At 51.5% G+C, this 16,807-nt stretch overlaps 6 protein-coding genes across 6 annotated transcripts; 3 read left to right on the top strand and 3 right to left on the bottom strand.

Annotated features, from left to right (window-relative positions):
• Positions 1–572: 572 nt before the first annotated feature.
• On the bottom strand, positions 573–3,350 carry UHO2_03375 (uncharacterized protein; the record flags this gene model as incomplete). Its single annotated transcript, XM_041558290.1, has 1 exon — positions 573–3,350. The coding sequence occupies one exon, from the start codon at positions 3,348–3,350 to the stop codon at positions 573–575; it is 2,778 nt and encodes a 925-aa protein (XP_041414224.1).
• A 1,528-nt stretch (positions 3,351–4,878) lies between these two features.
• On the top strand, positions 4,879–6,437 carry UHO2_03374 (putative FBP1 - fructose-1,6-bisphosphatase; the record flags this gene model as incomplete). Its single annotated transcript, XM_041558289.1, has 5 exons — positions 4,879–5,021; positions 5,132–5,176; positions 5,270–5,999; positions 6,167–6,276; positions 6,419–6,437. The coding sequence occupies 5 exons, from the start codon at positions 4,879–4,881 to the stop codon at positions 6,435–6,437; spliced, it is 1,047 nt and encodes a 348-aa protein (XP_041414223.1).
• Positions 6,438–6,752: 315 nt separating this feature from the next.
• UHO2_03373 (uncharacterized protein) lies at positions 6,753–7,094 on the top strand (the record flags this gene model as incomplete). The annotated part of the gene is made up of 1 exon (XM_041558288.1): positions 6,753–7,094. One exon carries the CDS (start codon positions 6,753–6,755, stop codon positions 7,092–7,094), a length of 342 nt encoding a protein of 113 aa, XP_041414222.1.
• A 3,408-nt stretch (positions 7,095–10,502) lies between these two features.
• On the top strand, positions 10,503–11,471 carry UHO2_03372 (uncharacterized protein; the record flags this gene model as incomplete). Its single annotated transcript, XM_041558287.1, has 1 exon — positions 10,503–11,471. The coding sequence occupies one exon, from the start codon at positions 10,503–10,505 to the stop codon at positions 11,469–11,471; it is 969 nt and encodes a 322-aa protein (XP_041414221.1).
• Positions 11,472–11,875: 404 nt separating this feature from the next.
• Positions 11,876–12,502, bottom strand: UHO2_03371 (uncharacterized protein; the record flags this gene model as incomplete). The annotated part of the gene is made up of 1 exon (XM_041558286.1): positions 11,876–12,502. One exon carries the CDS (start codon positions 12,500–12,502, stop codon positions 11,876–11,878), a length of 627 nt encoding a protein of 208 aa, XP_041414220.1.
• A 697-nt stretch (positions 12,503–13,199) lies between these two features.
• On the bottom strand, positions 13,200–15,992 carry UHO2_03370 (uncharacterized protein; the record flags this gene model as incomplete). The annotated part of the gene is made up of 1 exon (XM_041558285.1): positions 13,200–15,992. The coding sequence occupies one exon, from the start codon at positions 15,990–15,992 to the stop codon at positions 13,200–13,202; it is 2,793 nt and encodes a 930-aa protein (XP_041414219.1).
• Between the last annotated feature and the right edge of the window lie 815 nt (positions 15,993–16,807).

Genomic DNA, 16,807 nt, shown 5'->3' with positions numbered 1-16,807 from the left:
TGATGCTTGCTTGTGAGTAATCCACACCAACGAGAACGTTGGGGGAGATGATGCCTTGAGTTCAGCACTTGATTCAATCATTTCGAACAACAGATAGCCTCGATCATAGCATGGAAAGTCCAACCAGCCCACAGCGTGCGATCGCGATCCGTCAATCCTCTCCCCGAGCAATGCTGTGCAGGAACACAAGTCACCTTAATCCGGCCATGCGTTTTTGCCTTGCTTTTGGTAGCGTGTGCGATCTCTTCTGAAGTGACTGGGGCATCAGTGTATCGTTCAGGACCGAACCATTGGACTGGTGACACGCGACGGGAGAGAACCGGATCGCAGAGGATGGTGTCTTTGTTGCCCTTGCCGATCGGAATCTGGAGATGGCAAATTGCGTGGCCGAGCCAGGTGAATGTGATGTTTTCGTCGGATGAGGATGTTGCTTCAGAGGCTGTCCAAGTGGGATTGTGGAGGATCTGAATCTCTGCGAAAATGCCGTTTTAGTAACTTCTGACACACATTCTTTTGATCATCTCGATCACTCTGCATTGCTTTGAACCAGGTCGATTGAGTGTGCAGGCTAGTTAGCTTTCGTAAGGAGGTTTAACAAAGTCAACCTTTAGCATCCCCCCAGCAGTGCCACTCAATAGCAACCTACATCGGCCTAGATTTGGATTCCACTCTACCCCAGTCACTGCTAGGGAGGGGTGCCATTGTGCAATAGCCCACTTTTTCGGTTCGGCGTTGTTCGCCACTTCCGCCAACAAGTGATGCTTCACCGTCAATTCCCCCGTTGTCCTGTCCAGTACCTGTTGGTAGATGGGTACATGGTTACGCTGACTCCTTCGCAGAGTACGGAAGATGTTGGCGAGTTTCACCTCACCATGAGCTGTGCCTGCTGCTACGATCGGGTGGAAAGCAGAGCAGGACAGCGAGAGGACTCGGGAGGGTGTGTGGGAGATCGAACGCGAACGAAGCATCTCCTCCGGGCGAAGGGAGTAGTGAGCGATGGAGCCGTCTGCCATTTCGTGAACGAGGCTGCCACCGGTGAAAGGTGAGAAAGTGCATGCATAGTGGACTGCACGAGACCGTTCGATCGAGGTAGCGCTGCAGCGGGGGAGGGAGATGTATGCTGTCCAGCCATCGAGGGATACGGAGAAGAGAGTTTGGGGGAGGCAAGTGTGGAGGATGTGGCCGGAGGAGGAGATGGGTGGGGCGAGGATGAAAGTCAAGTCGGTGATAGCGGAGCGGTGGGCTCGGATGACGTAGTCTGGTGGCGGTGGAGGGATGGAGCGGGAGGGATTACGTAGTATACGACCAATGTTCCAAACTCCAATCCAACCTTGGGATCCACCGAAGGCGAGGAGTTCTCCTCCAGCCCAGGAGAGAGAGGTGGCTGATTGGTGCAGGTGTTCGAGTGTGAGGATGGGGTCGAGGCGGATGTAGAGAGGTGTATCTGCGGAGGCCTTGGCTTTTGACTTGGTTTGAGCAGCGCGTATGGAGTCAGGATTGGGGATGGAAAAAATGGATAGGCTGCCATCTGCAAAGCATCCTGCTAGAAGGCCTAATCGACGCAGCCTGCCTTGCATCCCTTGCTCTTCTACTCCATGAGCAGAATAGTCATGGCCGATCGGACAGAATGCAACTTTGTACGCCGCTCCCATTTCATGACACACTACCATCTCCAGTTTGGCTTCTCCTTTGCTCCCTTTCCCACCGTCAGAAGCTGCAGGCGAGTCTGGAGAGACGCTCCAAACCTGCAAGCTTGCAGGCGCAGGACGTTGTTGCTTCTGCCCAACAAGCGTCATTGGCGCCTTCGACCCGGCTGCAGACACCACAAAGTACTCTTTGCCCGTATTCAAATGCACTGGCACAGGAACCCAACCTAGATCGTAGACATGGCCTCCGGCATTCATTATATGACCTTCATCCGGCACTACGCCCATTCTGTCAAGCCGTTCTGACATGCCCCGTGGGATTTGCACTGGTCTCTCTTGTCCCGATGGCCCGACTGAAATGTGCAGCACGTCACCAGTCTGTGGACCTTTCTCTTCGATGCCAAGGTTGGGGATATTGGCAAACTTGGGATCGTCGAGGTTGATAGGCTCTTGGTTCGCATCGAACGCAGCAATGGCATTTTCGTCTTCGTTGGCGAATTCTTCGTCGGACCCTTCGCCTGCATCGTCAGCTTCTCCGTTTCCCCCATCAGTCTTGGAACGAGATGGTTTCTTAGGTGTTTTGGGCGTGTCGGTAAGAGTGTGCCTCTTGAGTCGACTGCGCATGGAGATCTCCGGGACGGTTAGCTTCATGACAGTGGTCGGGTGGCGTACTGCGCTTTGTTGCGGGGTTGTTGTGTCTTGAAGAAATGGCTGTGCTGTTTTGGTGGTGAGAAGCTTAAGAGTGTGACGATGGGTGTCCAGCCAGCGCTGAACGAAGGGCGATCCTACTCGATCAGCCCTCTCTGTGAGACTTGAGTGGTTCTCGCCCGACATCAGTTGCTGCCTTGCAGTCTTCACCCAAGCTGATCTTTCTTGACTCTCTCTGTACCCCGTTGCTTTGCCCGGATACCAAGCCATATCGTACACACCTTCATTTGGAATCCACCCAACATACCCGAGCCAGAACTTTTGCAAGCTCTTCTTGATCAAAGGATACGCCTTGGAATCCAAGCAAGTCTCCGCGAGTCCGTCTTGCGGCCAAGGAAGTGCCTCTTCAAGTGAGTGCTTTCCTCGAGCCGCTTCTGATTTCGCGTCCCTTTCTTGGTCAGCTACATTTTGCAACACGTCCGAAGTGGGCACACCAAAGAAAGTTGGCTGAACAGCACCCTGTAACCAAAACGGGCGCATCGCCTTCGCTTTGCTAGTCTTGAGCTGCACCCTATTAACATCATGTATCGGACCTTCCAGGGTGAATATCTCCAGGTCGGGATCTCTGCGAGAGGATGTTTCATCGGCCGCATCATCGTTGTAGTCTTCGTCTTCTGACTTGGCTCTTGCTTTGCCTTTGCCTTTTGCACTGTTTTTTGGAGGTGGTGTTGCAAATATCACTTGCGGAGTGCTGGCAGTCGGTGTTGCGAGAGCGGTGGCAGCGGATCGTGGCGAGGTTGGAGTTGAAGTGCTTGGCTCAGGAGACTCTTCTGGAGATGGCTCGATCGCATAGTCGACGGTCACTTTTTGCGTTGATCGTCTTGGTCTGTTTCGCGACGGTGATGAAGCGGATGCGGACGCTTCGACGTATTGCACTTGAGTCTGAGCCTCTGATACGGGTCCATTGCTTGCCTCTTTGTCAGCACTCGTCGAGTCGTGGGCAAGCTTTGCCTTCTTCCGCGCCGGTGTTGCTCTCTTGGAGGATGTAGCGGGCATCTTGAAGCGAACACGAGGTACTCCTTGGAGATGGGAGTTGATTGGACACGTCGCCGGTAGATTACCGTCAGACTGGCATGCCAAGCTCTGTTCAGTGGAAGAACTGCGGTGGCGTTGAGATGGTGTGCGTAGTCATCGACGCTCGGGCCTACCGTTGTGATGATTGCTCGGAAGCAACAAGTCGTGTAAAGTTGTTCCAAAATCGCAAAAATTCAGGGTCCAGCTGCGGATCGAGTCTGTCATTTCCAAGCAGAGACTAAAAACGTGAAAGAAATTCAATTGAAAATTGAGGCACAAAAAAGCCATGAAAAAAAGAAAAAAAAAAAAAAAAAAAAAAAAAAAAAAAAAAAAAAAAACAACATCACAGGTCTTCAGTACCATTAAATGCTAAACATAACGATCCAGTAGGTGCTGGAATACACGATCCAATGACGACGCTAAGGAGTGACGCAAGGACGACGAGATCGGAAATCGGGGTTAACCGATTCTGATAAGGATCGGGTACGACCAAGTCCCGCTCGTTGCCAGGCTGGGTCATTAAGTAGGAGTACTCCCACCTTCGGCATGTGCCGCTCACATGTATATATATCTCACAGAGAGCACTAGGCTCTCGCCACATTCTCTCAGTCAATTGAGTATATATGTTTCTGTCTTTTAGCAGCAGTGACATCGTACTCGGACTCTCCCCGATCGCCAGTATCGGGACCAAAACGTCTTCAAACTTCAACAAGCGATAGGTGCCCATTGCTCCGCGTTAGAGCGAATACAGTAAGAATTTGGATGCAGCGCTACAGCTCTAACATTACAAGCGTTGTCGATGACCGGAGTGTCTAGAGTGATCTCAACTGAGCTTTGACTTCTAGAAGGCTGTTCAGACAAGAAACTCGACTTCTTTGCTGTTCTGTGATCACAAGGAGGATTGCCGACCATCTCAGTAAGATGGTTCGACTTCGACCGACTTGACTATGGACGACGAAGCGAGCGGTGAATGGCAGGTGCGAATAGCTCGTATCGAATCGGGAAAGATGAGCGTGGGGCAAGGGTGAAGAAATCGGTCAAGCCGCTTGATCCGGTCAGACCCGATTGACAGGACAAGAGCGGCTTTCAACTGCTCCCGGAAAACTCCACACTGAGCGAGCGCGCACAGACACCAACGAAGGCGTGAAAAGAAAGGCACAGTTGCGGAGAGAGAGTTTGTGCTCGAACCGCACTCTGCTGCTCTGTGTTGAAAGCACATCACATCCCGCTTTCGGCCTTTCGAAGAGCGAGGGAGAGTGTGGGTCTGCAGCGACCCGTGACTAATTAACACAACACAACGCAGAAAACAGACGCCAAGTGACATCGGACCTGCTCGGAAGCGTCCGACTGGACACACTCAAAACGGGCTGAACACCAAGATATCCAAGCACCTGCGCTCTCATCTCTTTTTCCACCAAACCATCACCATCCTCGTCAAGGACCTCGTAGACACCAAGTCAAACTCGCTCCGCATTCACTCAAAACGAAACACATCAGAACAACCGACAAGATGGGCGCCGACGACTACTCTCCCCCTTCCACTGATATCATTACCTTGACACGACATGTGTTGACCGAAGGCTTTAAGCTCAGGCAGACTAGTGCTGCCAGTGGTGATCTTACCATCTTGCTCAGCTCGCTTCAGACCACCTGGTGAGTACGACGCAAAGCTGCCTTGCGCAGCATTAATAGATGCATGCCGAGTGACCAAGTATAGCTGACACTCTTCACGCTCTATCCTCTCTTCATCTTGATACGAACAGCAAGTTCATCGAGAGCAATGTCCGAAAGGCCAGCTTGATCAACCTGTAAGTATCATTTGATGCGCGACCACGCCTCGCAAAGCTGACGAGCAAATGCTAACGAGCTCAATCTGACCCTTCCCACTCAAATTGCAACAGCATCGGAGCTGCTGGAAACACAAACGTTCAGGGCGAAGACCAAAAGAAGCTCGATGTTCTCTCCAACGAAATCATGATTAACGCATTGCGTGCCTCGGGCAAAGCCGCCGTCCTTGTCTCCGAAGAGGACGACGAGGCCATCTTTGTCGGCGAAAAGCAACAAGGTGTCACCTTTGAATCCACCAAGGGCAAGTACTGTGTCGTCTTCGACCCATTGGACGGTTCCTCCAACATCGACGCCGGTGTCAATATCGGTACCATCTTCGGCATCTACCTCGTCCGTGACGGATCCAAGGGTACTCTCGAAGACGTTTTGCGTCCCGGTCGTGAGATGGTCGCTGCTGGTTACTGTATGTACGGATCCTCGGCCAACTTGGTCTTAACAACGGGTAACGGTGTGAATGGATACACGCTTGATAACCAGATTGGAGAGTTCATCTTGACTCACCCCAACATTCGATTGCCAAGCCGCGGTAAGATCTACTCGATCAACGAGGGTAACAGCATGTATTACCACGAGCCTGTTCTGAAGTATTTGGACAGCATCAAGTTCCCCAAAGGTGAAGGTGCGAAGCCTTACTCGGCTCGTTATATCGGATCGATGGTGGCGGATGTTCACAGGACGTTGCTGTATGGTGGTATCTTTGGATACCCTGATGACAAGAAGTCTAAGGCAGGAAAGTTACGTATGCTGTACGAGGCTTTCCCGATGGCCTTCCTCACTGAACAGGTAAGTTCAACCCCCAAGACCGGATCTCGGAAGGTCTGAAGGCAGAAGCAGCGATAGTGCAGGATTGCTGACTCTGCTTCTACATCGGTCTTTGTGTTACATTCTTCCTTTTTTTATTTTATTTTATTTATTTTATTTTATATATTTTTTATATACTTCTCTGACAGGCTGGCGGTTTGGCCACGACCGGTACAGAGCGTATCCTCGACATTCAGCCTACCAGCATTCACCAGCGCTGCCCCGTCTTCCTTGGCTCGAAAGAGGACGTTGAGGATCTGTAAGTATACGCGTCAGACATGTCGACTGCAGCGATCGATGACATCTCGGAGTAGTCTCGGGAAAGTCCGGCCAGGCCGATTTCCGAACTTTTTACTGACTCCAGTCACCATTGTCTTCGACTTTGACCTTCCAACTTGCAGCATGAAATGCTACCAGTGAAGCGCAGACATCCTGCAGGTTCTCGTTCCGATCTTACCTTGGCCGAATACGTACTTTGACCCCAATTGCAATACAGCCACATACTCTGAACAGACAATGCTTGTGCTCAGCGACGACTGATGGGCCTTACACAGCTCTGTTATGCGACGAATCACAGCCTCGGAGTGAGGAGAAGAAGATGCAGACTTGCCGAGTGAAACACAAAAAGGCCTGCTGAGGAAACGGACATGACCTATCTACCACTTCGTAATGCTGGAGAGCTCGGACCGGATGCAACAACCATCTGCAAGTTCAGGCGGTGTCTTATGTTCGGGCATGGCAGCCCAGCTGAAACCTCATACACTCCTGTCTTTGTTGTTTTTCTTTCCGTTGGAGTTGGGTTACCTCAGATCAGGTTACCACCACACACAAAGGGAAGATAGTATCATGGGGAGAAACAATCAAAAGGAAGCTGCTGACAATCCTTTTGTGCAGCAAGCTTCACAGCAAGGAACAATGGTCGAACAAAGCGAGGTGATTAAAGTTCACGCAGATTGGAACGAAATTCTCAGCCACGTGGCAAAGGAGGGGAAAATCCGTTTCCCACACTTCCATCATATGAACAAAGGGAAGCATTCGCATTGTAAGGGATCAGAGCGGCCCCCCCCGGTTCCATGAGAAACAAACAATGGGAAGGCTCTGATTTCCGCTGCAATCTACTATGCGAGCGATCTTATACAGCGCAGTACCTTGGCTTGGTCTTCTTTTCTCACGCGAACAAAGGAGCGATCAATGTAAAACTCCCATTGTGACCGGACTTTCTCCTCACTTGGAGAGAAAGCGGTTGGGCTAGAAGCATCATGCCAGATCCTGCAACACTTTGCATTGCTGTGAAAGCCCTCTCATCCGTGGCTTGCAGTAGCGATGGAGTGACAGCTTTTGTGTGTCATTGCGGTAACCACTTAAGTCGGCAATCAGGTTGATGTGCTGGCGTCAACGTCCGCTAAGTTCACAAGTGAGTAATCAGAGTGTGAAAGAGTGTATGTATCTATACAAGTGACTGTGCTACGTGTGACACCTGTCACAGTCAGGGTCTCGATAAGGGTCTTGGCGGGAAATAGAGCCTAGGCTCGACAATTGATTGGATAAGCACAATAGGGAGCGAAAAACCTTCTACCATGCCTGCACTCTCGCTGCAGACTGAGTGTCACCGAAGAGAATGCTATGAGTGGCGAAGAGAGGATGGTCGGGAGGCTGGGCGTGGTTAGTCCGCCGGTATTTTGGCAGGAGCTTTGTGTTCCTGAACGCCGTGTGTCCACCCCTGCAGAGGGCTCTGTTACGTACCTGTCGATGGAAAGCTTGTCAAGACACTCTCATACCCTTCATCTACTATCCGTATCCCTTCCCGAACTTTGACTAGGCCAAGTCCCACTTCATATATCTCCTCCACCACCACTGCCATCTTCGTCATCTACTTCGACTTCTTCGCTACTAATTACCACACAACTCTACCCCATCAATCAATCATCGAATACAATCGCCCACCGAATGATGCAATTATGGCAACAACACCAACGTCGACCTTCGAAACTCAACCAACAATGAAGAGAGAGGAGCTAATATCATCCCTTCACAAGATCGGTTGTTTGTACTGGCATCGTCCCGACACAGCAGACTGTTTGATCAAGGTGGTCAAGTTATACACTTGTTCACATCGTCAACTTAGCGAAGAGGGGCAGAGGTTTGGAGCGACGAGTGCGTCGATGCCGAATTCTGCTGGTCCTTCCACGAGTCACTTTGTTGAGCGGGCTTCCACTGGAAGAAGCCCGCCCTCATCACATGTTCGTGAAGGCAGCATCGAAGGGGAAAGCTATGTCAAGCGCCGAAGACTCGAACCTGACCAACACGAACGGTCAACTCTGCGAAGCATCCGATTCTCTCCTCCCCACCACCATCTAGCGGAGAACAGACGAGGATCAGCACCACCAGCCACAACCTCCCCCTCCTCATGCCCCCTCTGTCCTCCTAGATCGGAAGGCAGATTGTATAGACTACATAAGGACTTTCTTATCGTCCAATCTTCCGCCCTGTCTCACCTTCTATCCTCTCCCTCGCTCAGCTCAACTGAATCGGAAGATCTACCGAGTATCGAACTTCCTTTACCGGATCCTACCGTATTCGACCTGTTCGTAGAATATTTTTACTTGGGAGACTTCACCCGACTCACTTGCGCAATGGAGAACGGCAAAGTAAGATGGGAGAGTGTGATGCTCAACGCTAGACACTTGGGATTGGACGAAGGGTTGAAGACTAAGCTTGGGGGTTGGTGGAGGCTGCGCTCAGGAAGACCAACGATATCGTCGAGGGCAGGACATAGGGGTTCGTTGCCTGCAAAGTCGCTAGTTGAGGCGTTCAGGACTGCAGCGAGGAATATGGAAGATGGCGAAGGGAAGAGGAGGGTGGGTGGTAGGGTAAGAGCTTACACCACAGGTTGCAAGCAAGATGATCCAAGGGAGAAGGAGAGGGAGAAGGAGAGGGAGAGGGAGAGGGAGAGGGAGAGGGAGAGGGAGAGGGAGAGGGAGAGGGAGAGGGAGAGGGAGAGGGAGAGGGAGAGGGAGAGGGAGAGGGAGAGGGAGAGGAGGGTCAGTAGAAGTGCCGCCATGACCCCGATCCGTGCTTTTGCTAGTGGTATGCCTCTTCCCCCTCCTCCCATTCCCGGAGATACCTCTCCCATTAGCACAAGTAAGAGAACCCGAAGTCCAGGCCACGGGTCGTACCGATCATACACGTCTTCCCCATACTCTCCCAGCTCCAATCAACCGCCAACATCAATATCAACACCAAACACCCCACTCGTTAGTTACGACACTTCTCCAGTTGCTTCGCACCTCACTACCAACCACAGCTACTACCATTCCGAAAAGCACAACACACTCTCAGAGAAACAAGAATACAAGGAGCAAAAGCCTCCCTCAGCAGTGAAACAGTTGCTTTTGGGCGTGAAACGAAGAAGAGCACTTTCTAGTTTGGCCTATTACTGTTCGACTGGGATACCTAGTTCAACGCTGGGTGATGGAGCGAGAGCCGGAGGAGATGGGGTTGGAATTGGGGCTGCTGGGGGGATCAAGCACTAGACCATCTCGGCAACATCAATGCTTTAATGGACATTTCCAATGCTGACACTCGCACATACTTGAAAGAATTTTTGGTGTGTGTGTGTGTATAGGTGTGAGGTTGAGCTCAGATCGCCGATCGGACCTAGATCCGGTTCTCAACAAGACGATAGGTTCTGTGGGGCCTTTGTGATGTCAAAAGAGGTGAAGGGATGCCATGCTCAACCTGACATCCTCAGAAGCAACAAGAGAAGTGTAAGGAGAGAGTACGCGAGTAGTCGCCTTCCCACGGCTGGACTCTATCCATGAAATGTGACTTTACAACGTTACTCGGTCGAGTGGAACTACAACGGATCGGAAACTTGCGTGTTCACATGGAGAGCTGCAGTATGTAAGTTCGCCTTTGGCTCTCCTGGTGCAGAGGCGAGCGAATTCCATACACCCGAGCAAATTAAGGACAAGAGATACAGAAGCGAGAGAGGGTGTGTGAAGCGCTTGTTCCTCTTGGCTTTCTAGGGTGCACGAACTCTAAGCTGCCGCGTACTGTAGAACCTCTTCTGCTGGTGAGTGTGCGTGTATGAGAGAGACGGTGTTCGAAAGGCAAGGATGAGGAGGAGGTCCCTGAAGCCTATACACATTAGTTAGGCAAAGAGAAAGCCCTGTGCCTGACTTGCGCTATATTGAGGCGTTTTTCAAAACAGAAGAGTTGCGCTTCTTGGCTGTCAGGCGCTTTGACCCTCTCTAACTCCGTCTTCCGAAGATTCACTCGGAATCCAACACACTGCACACACACTTGCATCTTATCTTCTTCCCGGTTACCTCACCCTATCCTCACCCTCCCGTCGCGTATGGACCTATCACGTACAACCTTTAAGGGCTCATCTAGCGCAAGTCGAGCGATCCACCGATCCACCGATCCACCGTTGCTACCAACCTCGAAGCAGCCTATATACCGGCTAGCAGTGCACTTAGCATGCCTCGTCTGGAAACAACCTCAGGCTGGCCCCGTTTCATCTCGGACCTTCGATCGCTCTCCCCCTTCTCTCCAACCCCACCATCCTCCCGTCTATCCATCTTGAAATCTCTCCTTCTGCGCTCAGTCCGCCTCACCTCCACCCCTCCTTCCTCTTCTCCTTCCACCCCACCTTTACTTCCACTCCGGATCCGTCCGTTTATCCTGCTCTTAACAATCTTTGTCCTTATCTTGCTCGGATTACTTGGTTTCCATCCCTCAGCATCGCTCCTCTTATCCATAAACGACAAGTTACTCCACTTTATCTGTTTTTTCCTCGCCACTGCATTGTTCTACCTAATATGGGACGTAGACGAGTCAGCCCGTTCCTCGTACCTCTGGCGAAACGCATCGTTGATTCTAACACTAATAACCTGTTTCGTAGTAGGAGGGGTGGGAAGCGAAATAGTTCAGGGTATGTTGCCGTATAAAGTCTTTCAACTAGGTGACATAGTAGCGAATCTACTAGGGGCTGGAGGAGGATTGTTTTTCGCTTGGCATGGCGAGAAAAGGTGGAGAGCGCGGAGGGAGTTAGAGAGATTATATGCTCCGCTGGATAGCGAGGAGTATGGCGATTTGGATCTGGAGGAAGGAGATGAAGAGGAGGAATTGGAGACTATGCCAAGAATGCAAGATGGAGGGGGAGCGTTGAAGTCTAGTCTGAAACAAACCGGAGCGGGCGGGGGAAGCGGGATAGGGGGGAAGAAAAAGGCTAGGTTTGGTGGTGGTGAGATTTGGGATGATACCGTGGACGATTTCGGTGGAGCAAGTTCGAGTCTTGGTGGGAATGCGAGGCGGAGAGAGGATCTGTTTTCTATTGACGACGATGATGAGGATGATGAGGACGAAGGGGGAAAGACAAAAGCGAATGCGAATACTGCACCACTAAGTACTGGCGATGAAGATGTTTGGAAGCAAGCAGACAAGTAAGCCTTACCCTGAAAGCAAGCTTATCATGGACACGCTTTCAGCTCGGTGAGGCGGAATTCAGCAATGCAATCCTCTCGCTGTCAACCGTTTTGACTTGCTATGCTGTGATGCTGGCATGTGAGAACCAACTTACTCCGAAACTAACAATCAGATCACCATTAGTGCCTGCCCTTGTTGCTTCTTCGATCAACCGCAACCACAGACCTCGCAACGCATTCAGCACAAGTCATCGGAAACAAGAGAGAAAAAAAAAAAAAAAAACCAAGCAGAATGCGATCACGACGTAAAACACAAGAGTGAAGATATGCGAGAGAGATGAGAATAGAATCGAAGAGAGAAAGTCCGTATTGGCTGAGTCGTTGGTGCAAGAACCCATCCTTGGAGCTAGGGTGAAGTTGCGATCTTTAGGCACCAGCATCGTTCAGCACCTGTTGGAAAAGCTGTTTGGTTGGGAGCATGTTCGGTGGTCTGTTTCTAAGCCACATTAGGGGAAGTTTGGAGCCGTCGAATGCCATCATCTGCAGCGCAAAGCTAGCCTCTCCCTTTGGTTTGAACCCTGGACTGTTGTCCTGATAATTATACCAACTGCTGATCAACTCGAACTCCGCATAGTGATAAATGCTGCTCGTCTGCGCTCCACACGGATCGAGAACCTGAATATATCCATCTGCAGGGAAAGGTTGGAGTGTGATGGAGCCGTTTGAATGGAATTGATAGGTTCCATGTTGCCAGATTAGCGAGGCTTTGAAACAACGGTTGGTGACGGCATTCGAGGCGAATTGATAGCGGGATTCTTCGAAATAGCCGTTATCGGTGAAGGAGTAGGAAATGCCGGTAGTGGCAGGGAGGGTGAAGGATTGAGTTACGGGGTTGAAAAACTCGATTCCGGTGGTGACATTTTGGGAGCCAGAAGACCAGGTGCCGTAGATGGAGGTTACGTTTTGGAATGTTAGGCGTTCGTCTTGGGCCCAAACGCTGGTGGTGGCAGCAGCGAGTGCGAGGAGGAAGGTGGATGAGAGTTTCAACAACATCTTCGGATGAGATGATGGCTGGTCTTGATGGACAGCGAAGTGATGAAGTGGGTGTGAAGTGGGTGTGAAGTGGGTGTGAAGTGGGTGTGAAGTGGGTGTGAAGTGGGTGTGAAGTGGGTGTGAAGTAAAGCGCGGTAGGATTCAGCGCAGTCGCGCTTGTTGGAGGCGGAAGGATCGCGTTTGGATGCACTGTCGATGCTTCCTTAAAAAGCGAACTTGGAAGTGGTGGTGATGGTGTGAGCAAAGGAGCGTGCAAGAAAGTGATGGTGGTGATGATAGCAGTGAGTGTTGTTGGCGTCGAACTTGAAAGCTCGCAACCCGCGATGCTAGCCAACAAGGGGATTTTTTTGGAGGAAATCCATCAAATCGATAATGCACCGATCCGAGGCAGCGCTTGCTCTCTCGAAAATGCATTTTAATTTCCATTTTCTCGGAGCATGAACTACGGTTCTAGAGGCCTGATGCGCAGGTTGCCAAATTTCGAGCCAGAATTCAGAGGCTATCTTGACAACCGCCGATTCACAAGTCTGAGAGAGAGATCTTGAGGAAATCAAGATCCCGATTGTCGTCAGATCGCTTCTTTCACACAATGCTTCCTCCGCTCATCACTGACTAGCAATACGGATGAAAGTGCAATGGGATGATGTTGATTGATGATGATGAACTAATATCCCTACAGATCGATCGCCTATAAGAGCTAGCTGGCTGTGACACGGGAAACCCCCTCCAGCGCCTCTGCTGCAGCAGCAAGCGCCTCTATCGGACCACAATCCTTCAACCTTTCCAACACCGGTTTCGTCTGTGTTAGACACTTTTTCACCGCTTCTTGTCCCACTGCACCCCTACTTTCCCCCTCTCCAATTGCGGTAGTGGCACGACAAAGACTAATAGCCAGAGCACAAGCATTGCTCGCAAACTGAGGAGGCATCCTAGCATCTCTCCTTGCCAGCACCAAATTCACCATATCCAATGCACAAGCAGGTGGTGGCAGCGGATGCGAAGAAGTAGAAGCCGAACTATCCACCGTTGATCTTCGCCTCGGCGCTCGTAGTGCAGCAGCTTCGCTATCAGAAGCCATCTCTTCGTCTTCCTCCTCGTCGGCGGTAGGTTTGGTAGGTTTGGTAAGAAGCGAGAGACTGACGAGTTCCGCACCCATCCGTTCGCTTCCTACGAGAGTAAGGGCGATGATCCCTTCGTTGACCAGAACGGGGTATTTGGGTGAAGTGCGGACCATTTCTGCTAGCGATTGGATTACGTCCCTCCTCACCAACTTTTTTCTTGCTGAGAAGAGGGTTTCCTCTGAAAGCTCGGAACTGGGACGAGATGCCGAGTTCCATAGAGATTTGACGACGTTGACCAGGACTCGGGTCGCTTCCATCTTGGTCGGAACATCATCCACTCTTCTAATCATATCCACTACCGCGTTCAGCCCCGCACCCTCCACTAGACGGACAGCATTCTCCCCAACCCCACTACACAAATGCTTCAACAACCCCACAGTCGCAAACTGCAACGGTTGAACCATATCTTTATCCTTACCCATGAACCTCACTACTGCATCCACCACCCCCAATTCGCCAATTACCCTTTTGTTCGCGGCCGGAATGGAAAGGTTCTTCAGCAGCGAAACTAAGCCGTGTGCTACTTTGATATCATCCGCATCCCTCAGCAGTGCCGCGAGAAAGGGGGCGAGTTCGTGTTCTTGTACGAGAGAAAGACAGTGTGCGTCGCTTCGAGCGAGGTTGCCGAGAGCAAGCATTCCACAGCTGACGAGATCGTCGCGTGTTTTGGGATCGTATCGAATCCAGGTTTTGAGTCGATGGATGAAGCCATATGCTGAATCGAAGAGGATGACCATGTTGGAATCATCTCCGGAGATAGCGACGACTGCGCGTGCGGCGGAAGCTTTGATCGAGCCGAAAGCTTTTCGCATCTCGTCGGCTGCGGCTGCGTCTTCGCTTGACTGAGCCTCGTTGCTGGAGGGGAAGTCCCTTACCCACTCTCGGGGAAGTTGAGCACGCTCAACGAATGACATCAACGAATCCAAACCCCAAGTCTTAGCCGCAGCCTCCCCTTCGCTGTCCATAGTTCTGACCGCACGCTGCCTAAACACATGCTCCTCAACAGCACACGTCTCCAACAACCCCCCAATAGTCTGCAAGATCTCTGCATCCGAATCCACCAACTCTTCAACATCATCCGTATCCAACTCCAACCTCCTCTCTCCCTCCTTCCCCTCTTCTTTCGGAATATAGAACGAAAGCGGACGAAGCAACTCATCGAAACACTTCCTCGCAAGAATCCCTCTTACATCCCTCGTCCCCCCCAAACCACCCCTCTCCTCATCCTCCTCATCCGAAGGCGTTGAAACATCTCCCTCCTTCTCCTCCTTGGCATCGTCAAATATCTCCTGAACGACTCTCCACGCCCAACTACTAACAGTCGCACCCATCTTCATCTTCCCCACCGCCTCCGCATCATTTTCCATCTCCACCGTCAAGGGTTCTGCCCACACATGCGGCAGATACACCCTCTCATGCGAGGCAACCCTCGTCAAAACCCGGATACACTCTGCATTCGCAAGCGACTGTTTTGTAGCGATATGCTCCAACTGCATGTTCAGCACCGCACCCATCGCTGCTCGGAGGAAAGTGAGGATCTTGACCGAGAACAGCGCCGATGAGCGGGACTGTTCTTGTTTGCGCAATACCGCAGATACGGCAGCGAGGACGGTGGGGGCGGCGTTGAGTGCGTCGAGCAAGGACCGGTTTGCGTCGTGATCGATGCACAAGTTGGCGAGGACACGGAAGATCTCGATTGCCGCTTCGAGAGCGTGGCTGTTAGGAGGCTGTTTGGAGGGTGAGGATCCGGTGCAAAGCCAGAGTTGGAGGGCTGAAACACAGTCTGCGGGCAATCGGGAGGTGCCGAGAGGTGTACGATGTCGTCCAGAGCGAAGAATGTCGGCGATGGGTTTGAGCTCTCTTGCTAGGCTATCCCACAACGCGTTCAACTCGAAATCTTGAGAAGAGGATGGCGAGAGAGAGTAGGCTGGACCTGCTGCTTCCGAAAAGAAAGGCTCGTTCGCTTTGAGAACAGAAGGTGAATCTACGACATTGGCACTACCCGGCAGTGGAGAGCTTGTATCAAACGTAGCAAGGATCGGAAGTCCAGATGGACGGTTGTTGCGAGAAGGATCAACGATTGCGCTGGCTGAAGGTGCAGGAGCGGAAGAATCCAATGTAACAGTATCAGACCGAGCGGGTGCGGATTCAGGTGTGATAGTGCTAGCTATTGAGCTTCCAGTCGCTTGACGGACTGGACTTGCAATCAAGCCGCTGCTTCCCTGGCCGGAGAAGGAGATGCCAGAGTCGTTGGCGATATTGAGAATAGTCGAAGTCTTGTGAATCTGATGCACGATCCTGGCAAGTTCGTCTTCGAGCCTGCCTGAGCTGGACGAGTCCGAGGAGGGGATGTTGGAGGAAAGTCTCATCTTGACACAAAAGGATCGAGCTGGACCAGATGAAGAGCGGCAATGTCGTTTGAGACTGGGTCTGCATGGGTAAAAGTCAGCAGATGAGGGAAGGGAGGGGGAGGGAAGCCAAGGTGCGAAGCCAAAGCAGAAGCACAAGCACAAGCACAAGCAGCATTAGAAAGGATGACGGGCAGTGCTGCTGACTTGACACTTTTTTTTTGGCTGATTGTTCGCAGATTCGCCAAAAAGGGTCTTTCTCTCGAGTTCAACAGCCTCCTGCACTTGACGCATCCTTACAAGCTTGTCGATAGAATCAATAGCATCGAGTGATCTGCTTGGTACTACTCTGTACAAGACCGGCTGATGGACTGGCCGACAGTGCCGAAAAGTGCAGCAAGAAAGCTCGAATCGTTGCCGACTTGGGAGAAATCAGTTTTGCAGTGCTGATATGCGGCCAAAGCTCGACAGTCAATCCGGATTGCACAGCCCCGCCGATTCTTCTTGTGTCGCCTTTCTCACCTGCTGTCCTAAGTAAGTTACCTCCTACCATCCGTCATTTATCTCAACAGATCGCATCCACTTCTAGCGTACAGAGCATGGCGATCATCTCCCTGTCAACATCTCCCTGTCACAACATGCACACCATCGCACTTCACTCAGACGAGCCGATTGCAACTGTAACATCAGTTAGTCACTGCCGCCGACTTGGGTTGTGTCTATGATTTCATCCCTCACGATCCAGCCTTTGTGTGGTATGAACAGGACGCAGTCGAGTATAGATCGCACAGCCGCAAGTGTATCAGGGTATCGTAGTGTGGCCAAGATTCTTGTGG

Source organism: Ustilago hordei, assembly GCF_900519145.1.
Source record: "Ustilago hordei strain Uho2 genome assembly, contig: UHO2_contig_05, whole genome shotgun sequence".
NCBI lineage: Eukaryota > Fungi > Basidiomycota > Ustilaginomycetes > Ustilaginales > Ustilaginaceae > Ustilago > Ustilago hordei.
The sequence above is the reverse complement of the archived record's forward strand: the minus strand, read 5'-3'. Positions and strand labels throughout refer to the sequence as shown.